The 16,681-nt window shown below is 40.8% G+C and overlaps 1 protein-coding gene across 2 annotated transcripts in view; it reads right to left on the bottom strand.

Moving 5' to 3' along the window:
• The window catches only part of TMPRSS2 (transmembrane serine protease 2), a 33,674-nt gene that overhangs the window by 3,703 nt on the left and 13,290 nt on the right, over positions 1 to 16,681 (bottom strand). The window contains exons 3-11 of one of the 2 annotated variants that reach the window (XM_015816925.1): positions 16,211 to 16,409; positions 10,855 to 10,938; positions 10,295 to 10,414; positions 7,490 to 7,619; positions 6,125 to 6,235; positions 4,777 to 4,820; positions 4,117 to 4,291; positions 2,455 to 2,630; positions 699 to 794 (exon numbers count right to left, since the gene is read on the bottom strand). In XM_015816925.1, coding sequence (XP_015672411.1) covers positions 699 to 794; positions 2,455 to 2,630; positions 4,117 to 4,291; positions 4,777 to 4,820; positions 6,125 to 6,235; positions 7,490 to 7,619; positions 10,295 to 10,414; positions 10,855 to 10,938; positions 16,211 to 16,409 — 1,135 coding nt within the window. The remainder of the gene's footprint in view (positions 1 to 698; positions 795 to 2,454; positions 2,631 to 4,116; positions 4,292 to 4,776; positions 4,821 to 6,124; positions 6,236 to 7,489; positions 7,620 to 10,294; positions 10,415 to 10,854; positions 10,939 to 16,210; positions 16,410 to 16,681) is intronic. The other variant, XM_029284322.1, reaches the window with a different exon arrangement.

Below are 16,681 nucleotides of genomic sequence, written 5' to 3'. Positions count from 1 at the left end.
GGCTCATTCACAAAAATATATGTGGAAAATGTAAGTTGGTTGTCAGTGGTTGTAGATCAGGGGTCTTCAAACTTGGTCCTTTTATGACTTGTGGACTTCAACTCCCAGAATTCCTCAGCCAGTGTGCCTGGCTGAGGAATTTTGGGAGTTGAAGTCCACAAGTCACAAAAGGACCAAGCTTGAAGACCCGTTATAGATCTTTCAATAGATTTCAATGTGTTTCACATTGGATCAACAATTCCCGCTCTTTCCACATTAAGAACTAAATTTTTCTTCTCCCTTCTCTCCCATCCCACCCCATGTTTTGAAAATATACATAAGTACTTGAGATTGGATTGTATGAAAAGTTTCATGAGCTTGGCTTTGAAAATGATTACAAATTCCTCAGAGACATTGTTATTTAATTTGTAATACATATCACACATCCGCTTACTTGAACTAAGCATGAAATCTGTCATTAAGGGGCTTAAGATCTTGTAAAGGCAGCCAATTCATTTCCCCATAACATATCCTAGCATGGATTCCTCACTATTTTATGACGCTTAGAGCCTTCAGCTAACTCTCTGCCTTAAACTATTTCAAAAAAATCAAGAACATGGTGGTGTAATAATCTTTTTAATGGAAATAAAACGTCAGTTCTATAATACCAAAGAACTGGTAATAATTAACAATGAAGTTTTAATAGCAACTCATTTTACCTCCTTGGTATTTGGCTCCCCATCCAGATATCCAACACTGTTGGTCAGTCTCAAACATCATTCCAACATTGGGCAAACAAACAGGTCCTATAAAATCTTTGAAGCAAGGACATGTTGTTAATCAGTAACTATGACGGAAAAAAGAACCCGATAGGAAACTTTTAGAATTCTAAACCTGAAGATTGTCAATGACAGACTCAAGCCTTTCAGATACACTAAAGCTCCCACAGAAAAAGGAATTTAGGGTCATCTAATGCCATATCAGAAATTATCTTGGCTGGTTCAGGCACAGACAGCTGTGCATAGATGTGGACAGTATACTAATGGAATTCCAAAAGCAGCCATCCCAAAACAACAACAAATTCTAAAATTTGCAGACTGTTGGACAAAGCTGCTGGTCAGTAAGATGAATGCCTATATACACTACTGTCATCTCCCCATCCTCCAACTGACAGAGTTGCTTGGTGGACAGAACTGGGAAAGGTCAGTCTCCTCCTTTTCTCCCTGACAGATCTTCATAATAAAAGTCAGATCACCATTTTTACTGAGAATTAAATCCTAGGCAACAAATGTTTAACTAGCAATTAAGCTGGTTTTAAAAATCAAAAGCTTTAAATTTGGGAGCCCTCATTTACTAGTATCTTTATTTTTATTTTATTTTGGTTAGACAATAATCTGAAAGGAAAGTAGCTAGATAAGGAATTTGCTCTCCTTTTCTTCAAAGGATCAAGCTCTCAGCAGTAATATTTTATTGGTGACTCTTGAATTAGTTTAACACTATTATAATCTTAACAACTTTCACGTTTCATTGCATAAAGATCCTCCATATCATAACCTCCTAGAATGCATTCTTACATATTCAGTTTGCAAAATTTTCAATACTTAAAAAATCTAAGATCTCAAGCAGAAGCTAAAGAGCTATTTGTTGGAGTGGTTTAACTGAGATTCTTGCACGGAGCAAGTGACCAATGGAGGGATTTGATGGTTAAAATTACCGAATGCCAAGTCTACAAGCTTCCTGGTCACTTTGTGACTTTGTTGTTGGGAACCAGAAAATCAAACTTAACATTCTACAAAGACCAGTACATGTCTGCTCACGTATCTATACATACAATTAAAATTAATATGGAATAAATCTGTCTGCCCCCTCCCATCATAGATTATGTGTATCTGTACAACAGTTGCACAATAACATACTCAAAACATACTCATAAACCCACTAATTATAAAAATAATTAGGTTGCACTCTCAGTATTACCAACTATTATAGAAAGTAATTTGAAATCAATGTGCATCTGAGATTTGTCAAGATTTTATACTGGATGTTTTTAAAGCCCAAATAAAGCATTATATTAATTTCATTAAGAACACTGAGGAAAGTATTCTTATAACAAATAACATCTAATGAACTGTTTATATATGTCTGATAAAAGATGGGAACAAAAATGTTAATTCTTACCATGACATAAAGACTATATATAGAATTTTAACAATTTTCTAGCAGATGCAAATTGAATTATTATGTGACATGCCATGATAACATGCCATGCCCATTAGACTAGTCTATCTAATCCAGCCTAAAATGGATTAGCTATTATGAACATTAACTATGGACAACAAAAAAGCAGATCACATTTTACTTTAAAAATGATATTGATTTAATGTAATGGAGGTTTATGCTATGTTGATTTCCATAGCACAATTGACCCTCTAATAGTGAGGTTTATAATTTTTTATCGAGAAAATAACTACATACCATTAAAACTTAGAGGAGACTGTAGCTTCATAAGAGCAACATCATAATTTTTGGAAGTTGAATCATAGTTGGGATGAGATATTATTCTGGCTACTCTAAATCCCTTTGAAGGAACCATTTCTGGCTGTTTCAGAATCCCAGCATAAACCTTCCAGTATGATGGATCAGAATGTGCCCTAAAAACAGAATGCAGGTTAGGAGTTATGTTCTAAACACAACATATTACTGCCCTATCAGTAACAAATGTCAAGCTATTAAGAACCTAATATATCCAGGTTAGAATTTGAAATATAGGTAGTCATACTGAACTTCCTAAAAAATTAAAGCCTTTGGAGAATATGGATAACCCATGAAGAGAAGAAAGGAAACAGTAGCATATAACAAGAGGCAATATTTAAACAAAAGGGGATATGATTTTATGGACATTTTCTAAGAAGCATTACAAATTCTATTTCATTAGATTTGGGCAAGTAATGTTTTTATTAAATTTATATGCTACCCATCTCCCCAATAAGGCAACTCAGGTACATGTCTTTCATTCAAAATTGAAAAATAATTTCATCCAGACATTAAAGGATATGAAACAAGGATATATTTTAGCCCCACTGCTCTTTAATATATATTCTGATTAAAATTTTCTAAGAGTCAACACCATGCATCCAACCTAAATGACAGCCACTTCCTAATTCTAAGGTATGTCAATGATGCAGTACTTCTCTCCCTGTCCTATGTAGATATGAAGTGGGCTGTAAGAACCCTGGCATCTTACTGTATAAAGCAACAATTAGTCTTTAATTATAATAAATCCAAACTTTTAATTTTCTTTAATAAAAGATAAAAGCACAAGCGAATAATTGACTCTGAACTAAAGGAAGTTAAGTGTTTTAAATATTTGGGCATAGTCTTTCAGAATTCTAGAAAATTAAAGTTCAGGTTGGATTCATAACTTGAACGGCCCAGGCAAGTCACAGAGTTAAAAATGGCAGCTGCTGCAGCAGTGACTGAATCCAAGTCACATGGCTACAGAGGTCTCTTTTTGGTCGCAATTTTGAATTTCTAATGTAAGTACCCTTTCTGAATAAATTCATTTTTGTGAAAACTCGCTAAATGAACATTCGTACCTAGGGGATTACCTGTAATCTCCTTTATTGATTGTTAAATGACAAATCATAAGATGAGGACTATCTATAACTTAAGTTGCAACTAAAGTGTAAAGTCACAAATTATACTCTCTTTTTGCAGAATAGTGTTGAAATAATTTTTAAAAAATGTCCCGGGAGAAATTGTTTAGAACAGTGGTTCTCAAGCTTTTTAATGCCGTGACCCCCAACCGGTCGTAAGTCGAGGACTAAACCGGTCGTAAGTCGAGGACTAAACCGGTCGTAAGTCAAGGACTAAACCGGTCGTAAGTCGAGGACTTTCCCTGCCCAGGAGCGCCGCGCATGCGTGGTTCCGCCCCCTGTGCCGGCCAAGGCGTAGCTGGCAAGTGGCAGAGACGGAGCAGACCGACCACCAGCTGGCCCAGCCCAAGGGAGGTAAGGCACCCGCCGGAAAAGGGAAAAAAATGGCGGACAGCCTTGGTTGGCAACCCCCGTGAAATGGTTGATCGACCCCAAATGGGGTCGCGACCAATAGGTTGAGAACCGCTGGTTTAGAACTTACCCTTCCACACAATGAGCTGCTGTTACTATCCATTCAGGGGTGACAATAGATCCTCCACAGAGATGAGTCCTCCGAATATGAAGGCTGACTTGCCACGGCCATTCTCCAGGTAATGCAGCATTTCCACCCACAATTCTGTTTCTGGGAGTCGTATGTTTATTTGATGTGCCACAGTCTTGTAAAACATAATTAAGAAAAAAATGATCTTCAAGACTTCTTCCAGATACTAATTCCTGATTTCTCAATGTGTTATTTTCTATCAACAAAAATGTCAATATTCACATTCTATCTTTCTGTGGAAGAATACAGGGGATATTGATTGTAACATTTTAAAAATACAGTTACAGCACCTTTGGTTAGATTACAGATGGCTGCCTTCTATTTCAGTTCATTATAAAGGCAGGTATTTTCATTTCAGAAGTGGCTGGAAGAACAAATAGTAGTTTTTTTATTCAAGGGAACTATGGCTTCATATGGCTGCTATAAAAATGAAGTCTCAGAATCTCCCAGTGAATTAGTTTGAGTACATTTTGCCTAAACTTCAACCCAAATGTGTATAATTTACAACTACATTTTTTTAAGTTAATCACAACAAAAACAACATATATCCAAGTAAAAACACAAATAATTTAAATATTTAAGTACAATTATAGTACTTACTTATGCATCGCAAGGATACCACTTGCTTTGATGGACACAACTGGCTATAACACAAAGAAACCAAATGAAATTTGAATATATGAACATACTGAACATTCATGTAGGATTTTTATATTTGTCCTCAGTGGATGGGAACTATGTCATGTAATCTACACTAATACATACAGTAATAATGTCAACAGTGTCAAATAGTATATAAATGTAGTTAATAAAAGTGAGAGTAGATAAATGTATAGATTTTTCCTAACTAATCGGAAGATTCTTTCCTGGCAGGGTACCATTTATATGGAAATACACCTAATCAGCCCACCTATGGATTTGCACTCACTCAAGTCCTATTCCATGAATTCAAATATACTGTACATGCGGATTCCAATACCACAGGTGTAAACATAAAGGGGAATATCAGGATTGATTTCATTCATAGGTGTTTAGCTCCTCTCCCATTTTGGAATTCTGGAGATCTTGCTTTCCTACAAATCGCTTTTTGCTACCCCATCATATCCAATATATCTTTAATGGTAGACTTTTAAGCACACAATTATTGCTAGAACTAGTGGGTAAATAATTAATCTTCAAATGGTCTTAAAAATCCTCCAAATTAATTTACTGAATCTTTGTATACTAAAAAAAAAGAGTTTTTCTCTGCAAGTGCATTTTAAAACTATCTCCACATAGTAGCAGCTTTATTTGGGCTCTAGCAATATTAATGTACAATAACACAAGGGTCCTCAACCTGTGGGCTGCAGCTCACTATCGGGCCACGGCCTATTGGCCACCGGGCAGTATGAGTGGCTGACCAGTGTGTGTGTGTGTGTGTGCGTGCGCGCGCACGCATGCGCACAGCCCCACTTGCACGAACTTAAATCTGCAAAGGGCACTTCACATAGACAAATGTAAGCAAAGCCCTTTTCTGAAATGCCTCTGCAAAGCAGTCCCTGCTTTTAATCAGCAAAGTAGAGCATGTTCACCACTTCACTTGGCCATACTGACTTTTGTGCATGCCTAGTAAATGGCCAAATGAGCTATACCCAATTCCTTGTCAAGGAGGAGCACTACAATCCTGCAAGGTGTAGTGCTTTATGGAGCAGATTGCTCCATAAACACACAGAGAGAACATTTATATATATGTACTAGGGGGTTGGACTCGATGACCTCCAAAGTCCCTTCCAACTTTTTTATAATAATAATAATAATAATAATAATAATAATAATAATAATAATAATAATAATAATAATAATAATAATAATAATAATTATTATTAATAATAATAATAATAATAATAATAATAATAATAATAATAATAATAATAATAATAATAATAATAAAAACTATAAACATGCATACCTGTTGTACAATTTCTTATATAGGTCTATGTCTCCAGCACTAGTATTGACTCTCAAAATGTTTGCAGAACGAGTGGTAGCTGGGATTGCGCTGCTGGTGAAATAGGTTTTCCTGCCAAAAATATAACAATCAATTAAATATGTCAAATCCCAATGAATGTATTTCAACAAAAAGGTATTCAATTTACAAGTCACAAATTAGATTAACTGTGCTCCTAATACTTCATTTTCCCCAATATTTAACTATTACAGAAGAGTTTGCACTATGTTTGGGATAATTGTGCATTATGTTTCTGGAATCACACTTCTTCAATACATGCAAAAGTGATATAAATATATATTTGCAGCATTTAATCCAACAGTGTAAATTTCCTTTAAAGATTTTATGTATTTTGAGTATAGCTTAACTTTGATTCTTTTAGCCAGCACTATCAATTTTTTGTTCACTGGCTAAACAAAACTACTTTTTCCTCTGCAATATATGGACATAAATTTGTAAGCTCTATTCGCTTACATTAATAAATATGGTAAGGAAGTCCTTCCCCAAAATAATCTGTGTTAAAAATAGTCAGCCAGCATTTCCTAATGTCAGAGACCATTGCCCTGCCATGATACAATTTTTTCTCTGCTCCTTAGCAATATGAAATATAGAGGCAAGTGGTACAACTCTTATTCCAGATTCTTCTTGAATGTATGCCACTTTTCATGGCTTAAAGCAGTGGTGGCGAACCCATGGCACACTCTGTGGGCATGCATGCCGTCATCCCAGCCCCGCCTCCCCCAATGGCCCCCTACTCACCAGCAGCCCCCCAGAGGAGAGTTGCCCCCGGGCACGGCCCACGTGGAGCAGCGCAGCCAAGGACATGGCAGCCGGGCAGCGAAGACACGACTCTGCCCTTGTGCCCTACTGCGCGCAGATGATGCTGTGGGGCACGGGCGGAGGGCCTGGCCGCCTTGGCACTGCTGGCCACCTGGCCGATCTGCTGCGACGGGCCATGGAGGCAGTGAGTGGCCCTGTGAGGGAGTGGGGTGGGGGTGGAGCAGGGGTGGGCCGGTTTTTGGGCACTCGGTCTCTAAAAGGTTCGCCATCACTGGCTTAAAGAATAGAATGAAGCTAATAGGATCCTGATTCTTTGAGGTTAAAGTAATAAGGCAATAAACAAAAGTCTAAACCAACACAATAATTTAAACTGGGGGGGCAGGGACAATAATTTAAACTGGGGGGGCAGGGAACAGATGCATCAGCTAATCATGTAATGGTACTCAGCTAAGGAATTTAAATATTTTCTCAATATATTTGTCAATAGTAATTTATTCCCTGTAATATTACTGCAAAAGAGTGAAGAAAATTCAGTATGTTACTTACGAGTTATACCCCAAGTCTTCACATGCAGTTTCTCCATATTTATCATTCCAATCATCATAGCATATAGAGTACCAATCTTTGTTTTCAGATGAATAGACTTGCAAGAGAAAGTCTGGTCCATAAAGTCTAACTACAATAATAAAAATGAGTTAATGATGTTGACAACAAATAACCACGATGTTGATGTTTTTGAAAACTTTAGAACATAGACAGCTGATATGCAGATAATTCACATGTCTATGGAGATTGTCAATCATCCAGTCATGGCTGTCCCTAAGGTGCTTTTTCCAAAAGGCCACTGGACTTTCTTGTTTTTTCCTTTGAAAATGTTTTGCTTCTCATCCAAGAAGAACTGAAGAAGCTTCTTGGATGAGAAGCGAAACGTTTTCAAAGAAAAAACCAAGAAAGTCCAGTGGCCTTTTGGAAAAAGCATCTTTGGTACAAAATAATTTACAGTTTCTACATATCCAAAGAGTTATATGCAGCTATAATCATGTTTTGATGAACACAGACCTGTCTTTCTAGCATCACTGCCATCTGCCAATCATACTAAGCTTATTAATGAAAAAGGAACAAGGAAATTGCTGAAACACCCTTGTTGCTCCATAGAAAATAAAGAAAAACGCTACCAGAGGCTAATTTGGCAAATCTCAGGGCAGGGCATCTCTTGTCATTTGAGGATGCAGAAGGAGGTGATTGCTTATGGCTGACAGTGGTTATGGGCACCTAATAATAATGAATTACAGTTTTACAAACATACATATAGTTCTCATTCAAACATAAGACATAAATAGTTGGTCAGGTGCTTATATTTACCATTTTAAAAATATTAGCAGATTACATCAATGTTTAATAATGTTTAAGTATTATTCTATTTCTCTTGAATCATCTTTGCAGCCACATACAGTATGTTCCTGTTGACTCAAAATGGAAAATAAGGTAAATCTATTTCTTAATGCTAGATATTAAAGCTAGCATTCTAGAATAGGGGTCTCCGACCCCCCCGAGCTGCAGCCCAGTATCGGGCCGCAGCCTGTTTGAAACCAGATCACAGAAATGGCGCACACGCAGCTCAACTTGTGTGCGCAGCACAGGAGCGCACGCACATGAAGCTCCATTTGTGCAAGCGGAGGGTGCACATGCCCACCGCTCGCGCAAATGGAGCTGTGCACGTGCACACTTGCCCACTACTCACACAGGACCATCCCCTCTCCCCCTCAGCAGTCGGTAAAGCCAGAAAGGTTGGGGACCGCTGTTTTAGAACACAGATTATGTGACTGCACCCACTCCTAAAAATGTAAAAGCCATTAGCCTCCTGCCATCCATCCATCCTTTGCCTAATGATCAAATTCTTATACCACTAATGTGGACTACTATCTCCATTCTGAATTAGAAATATTATGGCTGGAGAATTCAGTTTAATTTTCAGATTTGCTTGCTTGCTTCTGCCTTAGTGCTACTTTTTGTAACATTTCAGTTTTTTATGGTTTATGGCTAGAGTCCTTGGCAATAAGATAGGTCAGTGGTGGTGAACCTATGGCACAGGTGCCAGAGGTGGCACTTGGAGCCCTCTCTGTGGGCACATGTGCTGTTGCCCCAGCCTTGCCTCCCCCCGTGACCCCCTCCTCTCCAGCAGCCCCCCTTTAGGAGAGTCGCCCTCGAGCGTGGCCCACACGGAGCAGCGCAGCCAAGGACATGGCAGCCAGGCAGCGTAGACAAGACTCTGCCCTCACACCCCATCATGCAGTTGATGCTGCAGGGCACGGGCAGAGGGTGTGGCCGCCATAGCGCTGCTGGGCTGCCTGGGCGATCTGCAGCGGGCCCTGGAGGCGGTGAGTGGTCCTGGGGGCAGGGGATGGGGGGCAGAGCAGGGGCAGGGCGGGGGGGGCAGAGCAGGGGCCAGTTTTTGGGCACTCGGCCTCTAAAAGGTTCGCCATCACTGAGATAGGTCAATATATAGTAAAAAGGACTTTCCCTAGATATGTTTGGGCCCTGATGTTATAGATCAGGGGCGTCAAGCTGCTGGCCCGCGGGCTGGATGCATCATAGCAAAACCGCACCCATCCCATTGGCGGCAATGGAAAAAAAGATGTGATACGTCGTGACACGACACGTGACATTGTGAATTTGACACTCCTGTTGTAGATGTTGAGGTTCATAAATATTTAACTCTATGAAAGAATTAAACATAAAAATCTGAATCTGGCTTCCCCATTGACTTTGCTTGTCAGAAGGTCGCAAAAGGTGATCACGTGACCTTGGGACACAGCAACAGTCATAAGCATGAATCAGTTGCCAAGCCTCTGAATTTTGATTTAGTAATATGGGGATGCTACAAAGGTCGTAAATGTGGATCATGGGGATGCTACAAAGGCCATAAGTGTGAAAAACGGTCGTAAGTCACTTTTTTCAGTTGTAACTTTGAACTGTTGTACTTTGAGGACTACCTGTAATCTTTATAGCCTCTAACATATTCATACAATTACTATGGAAAGGTGCTAGAGCTGGAAGCTAGAATCAACATTGTTACTGGCTGAAAATATGGTCAGACAATATTTTCTTATATTTGTAAGCTTTCCACAGCTAATCCTGCAGATTCTGAATAGAGCAAGAAATCAGGTTGAGATAAGCTGTACTATTGCAAAGTTTCCTGAAAGACTCAGTAGCTGCTATCCATGAGATTAGGTTCATTGCAGCATTAACTTGCTAGATATAATTAGGCTAATTAAAGTATGGGAGAGTTTAAGGGAGAGCAGATTTATAGGCAAATTTTCAAAGTCAGAAAATATTGCTATTCATTCTTACCACAACGGTTTTCATCTTCACCATTAGGGCAATCTTTTTTTCCGTCACACCATTGAGATGGTAATACACACACTTTTAGTGAACCACATTGTATCTTGGAGCCAAAACAACTATCTGTCACTATGAAGAAACGTAGGAATACAATGAGATCAGAAAAATAAATCAGCAAAGGCACTGTTTAAAATGTGTGTTCTGTTTCAAGGACTATCATACAAACAGTACCTTGAGCACATTCTAATATTATCAGTTCCATTGGATGTTGGATGAGAACTTAACACAGTAAAAAAAGGTTATGAAAATTTTGTCATCTGAAATTTTTTGAAAAATTTAATGGTTGTTAAGTCACACATTGTTATTATCAGAAATGGAAACGGAATAATTTACATTTATGTTAAATAATTTCACCAAAATGTTATTATAGTGCCATTAGAATTAAACTGTTTCTAACTTCAAAATCTCAAAAGTAAGAAAGCGTAGTGTAATGGCATAAAACACTCACCGCCATACAATTTAAGCAGGAACAGCCATATCAAAATGTTGTATAATGAATGCATTCTTACCAAAATACCAGATGAGGAAAGCAGAAATTCCAGCTCCTATTATTAGTACAATAATTGATAGGAAATATAATGCCTTTTTGGTTTCTGCAGTTAAAGAGGGGAAAAAAAAGTGTGCCCATGTAATTTTAAAGGAAGTTTGTTTCAAAAGATGCCACTAGTTTACTAAATGTCTTTGACTAATAAGGGCCTAAATTTCCATTATTAACTGAATATGAACATGTTTTGATCTAGCTTCTGAATGATTCCCTAAGCTAGCTCTGCCTCCACATTGCTACTTGTTACATTAATCACAGCACTCTTTTAGCTGATCTCTATTGAACCACAGCTTTTTCCAATCTTTCTGTGAGCCACCTGGGAGACTTCGTAAGCCGTCCAGAGTCACTTTGGATAGTGGGAAGAGGGGCATATAAATTAAATTAAATAAATAAATATGAAGAGCAGATTAAAATGCTGTTAACAAATAGTTCGTTTTGTCTTTGGTCAGCTCTCATTGAGCCTCTGTATAAAATATTCCTCTTAAGAAATGACTGTTCTCCTGGCTACGCTGGAAAAATAAACTACCGTATAACATGATGCCAATCTTTCTTTGCTTGGATTACTTTGCTACATGCCCTGACACAGTTGCAAACAAATTCTCTATAGTCAAGCTCCGTAGAACTCACACCCAAGATCTTTTGGAAGTTGAAGTGGAAAATCTACCCCATAAGTATTTCTTTTTCTTATTAGCAGTAATAATAAAATTAATTAAGTGTCCGTGTGTGTGTGTGTGTGTGTGTGTGTGTGTATGTATGTGTGTGTGTGTGTGTGTATCTTCTGAAAAACCAATAAAACATGAGCACCAGGAATATTATAAACTAAAAAAGTTTAATACAATCACCAATCACCAAGCTTTCGTCAGAAGCTACCGACATCGTCAGGGTTCAATGCTAGTCAATGGGCGAGTTCATTTATAGGCAGGATGCCATTTGCACGCGGCTCCTGGATCTCGTTACCGGTCCTAATTGGTTAAGTTGCATTCTAGTCGTAACTTCCGTATCTGTGGCTGCACTTTTCCTGCCTCTCCTGCCTGCGTGTGTATTGCTGCTCATTCTCCCCTCGTATAGTCCTGAGTTAAGGAAGTTCTCTCCCCCCCTTTTTTGGTTGGGCAGGACCTCCGTGTCCCTCAGCTGACCTCCTTTCTCGCACTCACTCCCCCCTTGTCCGGGCTGTCCTGCTACGGTACATTCTCTCTCCCCTCCCCCTTCTTCCTTTTCATACCCCTCATCCACACCCCAGTTGTCATCCCCTCTCCTGCAGGGTTGCGCACCCAGCACCCTCCACTGATTTGTACCCTCCAGTCTCCCTCCTCCATTCACATGGTTACCGTTCCTATGGTTTTATCCCGTCTAGCATCTGTTTTCACCTTCCCCCCCGTTTCTGGTGCTCACAACCTCCGTATCCCCACGAGCGCCTCCAATGCCACTTCGTGGCTCCCGTTGGCGCAGTCGGGTCGTCCCTGTGGGGCAAGCTGGGGCAGCCACCCTCCCCCTTTTTAGGTGCGATCGATCTATCATTGCCTTGAACCGGCTCTTCTCGTTGTCCCCGTCATCTCCGTGCCCCTGCAAACTACTATCAACAGGGATCTCCCAAATGTCATCAGTCCGGCAGCCCAAGATTTCGGTTACAGTTGTCCGTCAGGCGTGGATGAGGGGTATGAAAAGGAAGAAGGGGGAGGGGAGAGAGAATGTACCATAGCAGGACAGCCCGGACAAGGGGGGAGTGAGTGCAAGAAAGGAGATCAGCTGAGGGACACGGAGGTCCTGCCCAACCAAAAAAGGGGGGGAGAGAATTTCCTTAACTCAGGACTATACGAGGGGAGAATGAGCAGCAATACACACACAGGCAGGAGAGGCAGGAAAAGTGCAGCCACAGATACGGAAGTTACGACCAGAGTGCAACTTAACCAATTAAGACCGGTAACAAGATCCAGGAGCCACGTGCAAACGGCATCCTGCCTATAAATGAACTCGCCCATTGACTAGCATTGAACCCTGACGATGTCGGTAGCTTCCGACGAAAGCTTGGTGATTGGTGATTATATTAAACTTTTTTAGTTTATAATATTCCTGGTGCTCATGTTTTATTGGTTTTTCAGAAGATGAATATACCCAGGAATCATACTTTTATTTTTAACGTTATTATTGATATATATATACACACACACACACACAAACATATATATATATAAAATAAAGTAAGAAGGGATCTTGGAGGTCATCTAGTCCAACCCCCTGCTCAGGCAGGAAACCCTATACCATTTTGGACAAATGGCTGTCCAGTCTCTTCTTAAAAACTTCCAGTATTGGAGCATTCACCGCTTCTGGAGGCAGATTGTTATCTGTTGGGTGGAGCACCCGGTCTACCAAATATAAATCAGTCTGTTCTGTGTTTCGCTCCAATCTAGGAGCATATTTTGCAGGCAGACGTCAAATACTGTGAATATTATCAATTCAAAATTTTGTGGCTGACAAAGAGTTAGTGAAATAGCTATACTAGTCTCCCACTAACCCTTTGTCAGCCACACAATTTTGAATATATATATGTGTGTGTGTGTGTGTGTGTGTGTGTGTGTATCCCTAATAATTTTAAAAATGCGAATCCCAGGCATGTTTACGTTAAAGATATGAAAATTTTATCTATCCCAGAATTCGAGAATTTTCATATCTTTTAACACACACACACACACACACACACACACACACACACACACACGCACGCACATATATAAAGTCAGTAAAATAAAATGATGAGCTCCGGGATATAAGAAAAAAGGCTTCTTTATTGCTAAGCTTTCGTCAACAAGCTGTTGACATCATCAGAGCAAAGGGCTAAATGACAAGGGAGCATGTGCATACACATGTCATTTAGCCCTTAGCTTTGGAACAACCTGCCTCCAGAAGCGGTGAATGCTCCAACACTGGAAGTTTTTAAGAAGAGACTGGACAGCCATTTGTCCGAAATGGTATAGGGTTTCCTGCCTGAGCAGGGGGTTGGACTAGATGACCTCCAAGGTCCCTTCCAACTTTACTAGTGTTATTATTATTATAAGAAGCCTTTTTTCTTATATCCCGGAGCTCATCATTTCATTTTACTGATTTTAAATGTCTACACCTGGGATTCCAATATTTAAACTTATTAAAGACACACACACACACACACACACACACACATAAAATCATAAACAAAGCTGTTTAATCTACAAAAGTACTGAGCTTTCGTCGGCCACACTACCGACATCGTCAGAGTATAAAATACGGGATCTGGGAGTCCGTTTTTATATGACTGGTTGCCTCTGCGCCCTGACCCTCGATCAGGTCATTGGTCCGCTCATTAGCATCGGACGCGTTGTTCTTAAAGGGGCCGTGTTGGCAGTTTCTGAAGTTGCTCTCCCCCCTCCAGTTGTTATTGTTCCCTTGGCGCTTATACAGATCGAGGGTCAGGGCGCAGAGGCAACCCACATTGGTTGATCAAGTGCAGATGGGACACACCCGTACATCAGAATACGGGCAACGGAGAAAAACAGAGTGGAGCGGCAGCCAGTTCGGCCGAATGAGTGCGGACGAGATGGAGAGACGGGATGTGTCTAAACACATGTATGGCCATACGGGAAGGAGAGTTGAAGGAAACAGGACCAACAAGGATAGGCAGCGGGGACCAGAACAACAAATGGACAAACGGAAGAAAAGGAGGGGGCGACTATAAAGAAGGCAGTGATGACACCGGACCCATATGGGTGGCCCAGAATGGTCATGAGGGAACAGCTGAGGGATACGGGAAGGATGGAATTGATAAAGATGAGAGGGAGTGAATCTGGGAGCGAGTCAGCAGGCAGCCCAGCTGACCGCAGCCAGATGAGGTGGAGGAATAGGCCGCGACCAGGCGGATGTACAGCTTGGTATAAAGGGAAATTAGAAGAAATAGGGCCAACAGGGATAGATGGGGGGAGGTCACATAAATGGGTGGATCCACACAAACAGGAGGGAAGTGGTAGGAAAAAGGCAGCGATGAGACCAGACCTGGCCGTCCGGCCCAAAATGCTCATGGGGAGAGGGACGGAGGGCACATTAACGGCAATGGCACCAGGAAGGACAAGACTGACAAGGAGGAGAGTGAGTGAATCTGAGAGCAAGTCAGCAGGCAGCCTAGTTGAGTACAGGTGGATGAGGCAAAAGGACAGGATGCGGCTGTGTGTGCGCACACCCAAGCACAAAGAAAGATCGGAGGAAATAGGGCCCACAGGGACAGACAGCGGAAGGCAAAAACAGTGGATGGATCAGCAGGGTAAGAAAGAGGGGGGGCAGCAGTGGAGAGGCACCAACAGTGCTGATCCTGAGCGCCCAGCCTAGAATGACCGCGGGGAGACAGCCGGCAGATACGTCTATGGCAACAACATTAGGAAGGATAGGATTGGCAAGGATGAGAAGAAGTGAATTCAGGGGCGAGCCGGCAGGCAGTCCAGCTGATTGCAGACGGATGGGATGGAGGGACAGGGCAGGGCTGCATGCACACACACACGGACGTGAGGGGAAACTAGAGGGAATAGGATTCATGATGATAACCAGTGGAAGACAGGAGCAACAGGCAGACAAATGGAATGGAAGAGAGGGGAACAGCAGTGGAAGGGCACCTGGGATACTGGATCCGGACGTGTGGCCAAAAGTGAGCACGGGGGAGCGGCTAGAAGGCATACCAATGGTAACAACACCAGGGCGGAGAAAATGGACAAGGAGGGGAGGGAGAGAAGTTATGGAATTGGAGTGCAAACAAGGGGAGGCGGGACAATTAAGGCAATTATGGTCGGTCAGCACAAATGGCCCTGTCACACGGTCAATGAGTAAGAAACTAGGTTAGCAAGGTTTATAAGAGATCTCTCCATCCCCAACACTTTACTCTGAAGACGCTGACAGTGGATCAGCGAAAGCTAAGTTTGTTTTAGTATTGAAATAGTTGCTTTTATTGTTTTAAATTTTTTAACAATAAACAGCTGATTTATATTCCTCCCGGAGTTTGAGGACAGTATATTATTGAACAGATATGCCTGGGATTCGGATTTTTACAGTCATTAAGGATATGTGTGTGTGTGTGTGTGTGTGTGTATTTATTATTTATTAAATGTCTTTAAGAAAAACAATCTTATTAGCCAGGACAATTTGAAAATCAGGGTTTGCAAACTTGCTTACTTTGTACCGTTGCAACAGTAGGATCCTAATCATATAAAATATGTCTGAAACATACAAAGAATACTTAAAACATACCCAAACAGGCCTAATTTGCATCAAAACTTTTTTTAAAAAAATAAATGGGAAGCAAAGCTTACTTGGTGTACATTTTGAAGATTTTATCTGTAAAACTGGCACTGGGTTTGACTGTTGAGTAGAAACTCTTGGAACATAATGAGGCACTGATGAAGGATAATATGTAGGTGTGTGATGTGGATACATATTATAATCTTTAGTAAATCTTGAAGTAACATTTTCTGCCTGGTATGCATAATTTTCATAATATGGAGCTGGCCTCTAAATAATCACAACAGAAACACAAACAAAAAATAAGCAGTTGTAAGCTTCTATAACTCAGCAGTACTACAGTGAAATAAAACCTCTAAAACAGAGGCCCCCAACCTTTTGGACACCAGGGACCGGTTCCATGGAGAGAGGTTTTTCCACGGACCGGAGGATGTGTGGTTTTGTGTGCTGCCTGCATCCCACAGATGGGGCTTTACTTGTTTGTGCAAACCGGTTGCTGGCATGCCCCGGCCCGATACTGGTCCACGGACCGGGGGTTGGGG

The sequence above is a fragment of the Protobothrops mucrosquamatus genome, unplaced genomic scaffold (genome assembly GCF_001527695.2).
Source record: "Protobothrops mucrosquamatus isolate PMUCROS unplaced genomic scaffold, P.Mucros_1.0 scaffold529, whole genome shotgun sequence".
Classification (NCBI taxonomy): Eukaryota; Metazoa; Chordata; class Lepidosauria; order Squamata; family Viperidae; genus Protobothrops; species Protobothrops mucrosquamatus.
The sequence above is the reverse complement of the archived record's forward strand: the minus strand, read 5'-3'. Positions and strand labels throughout refer to the sequence as shown.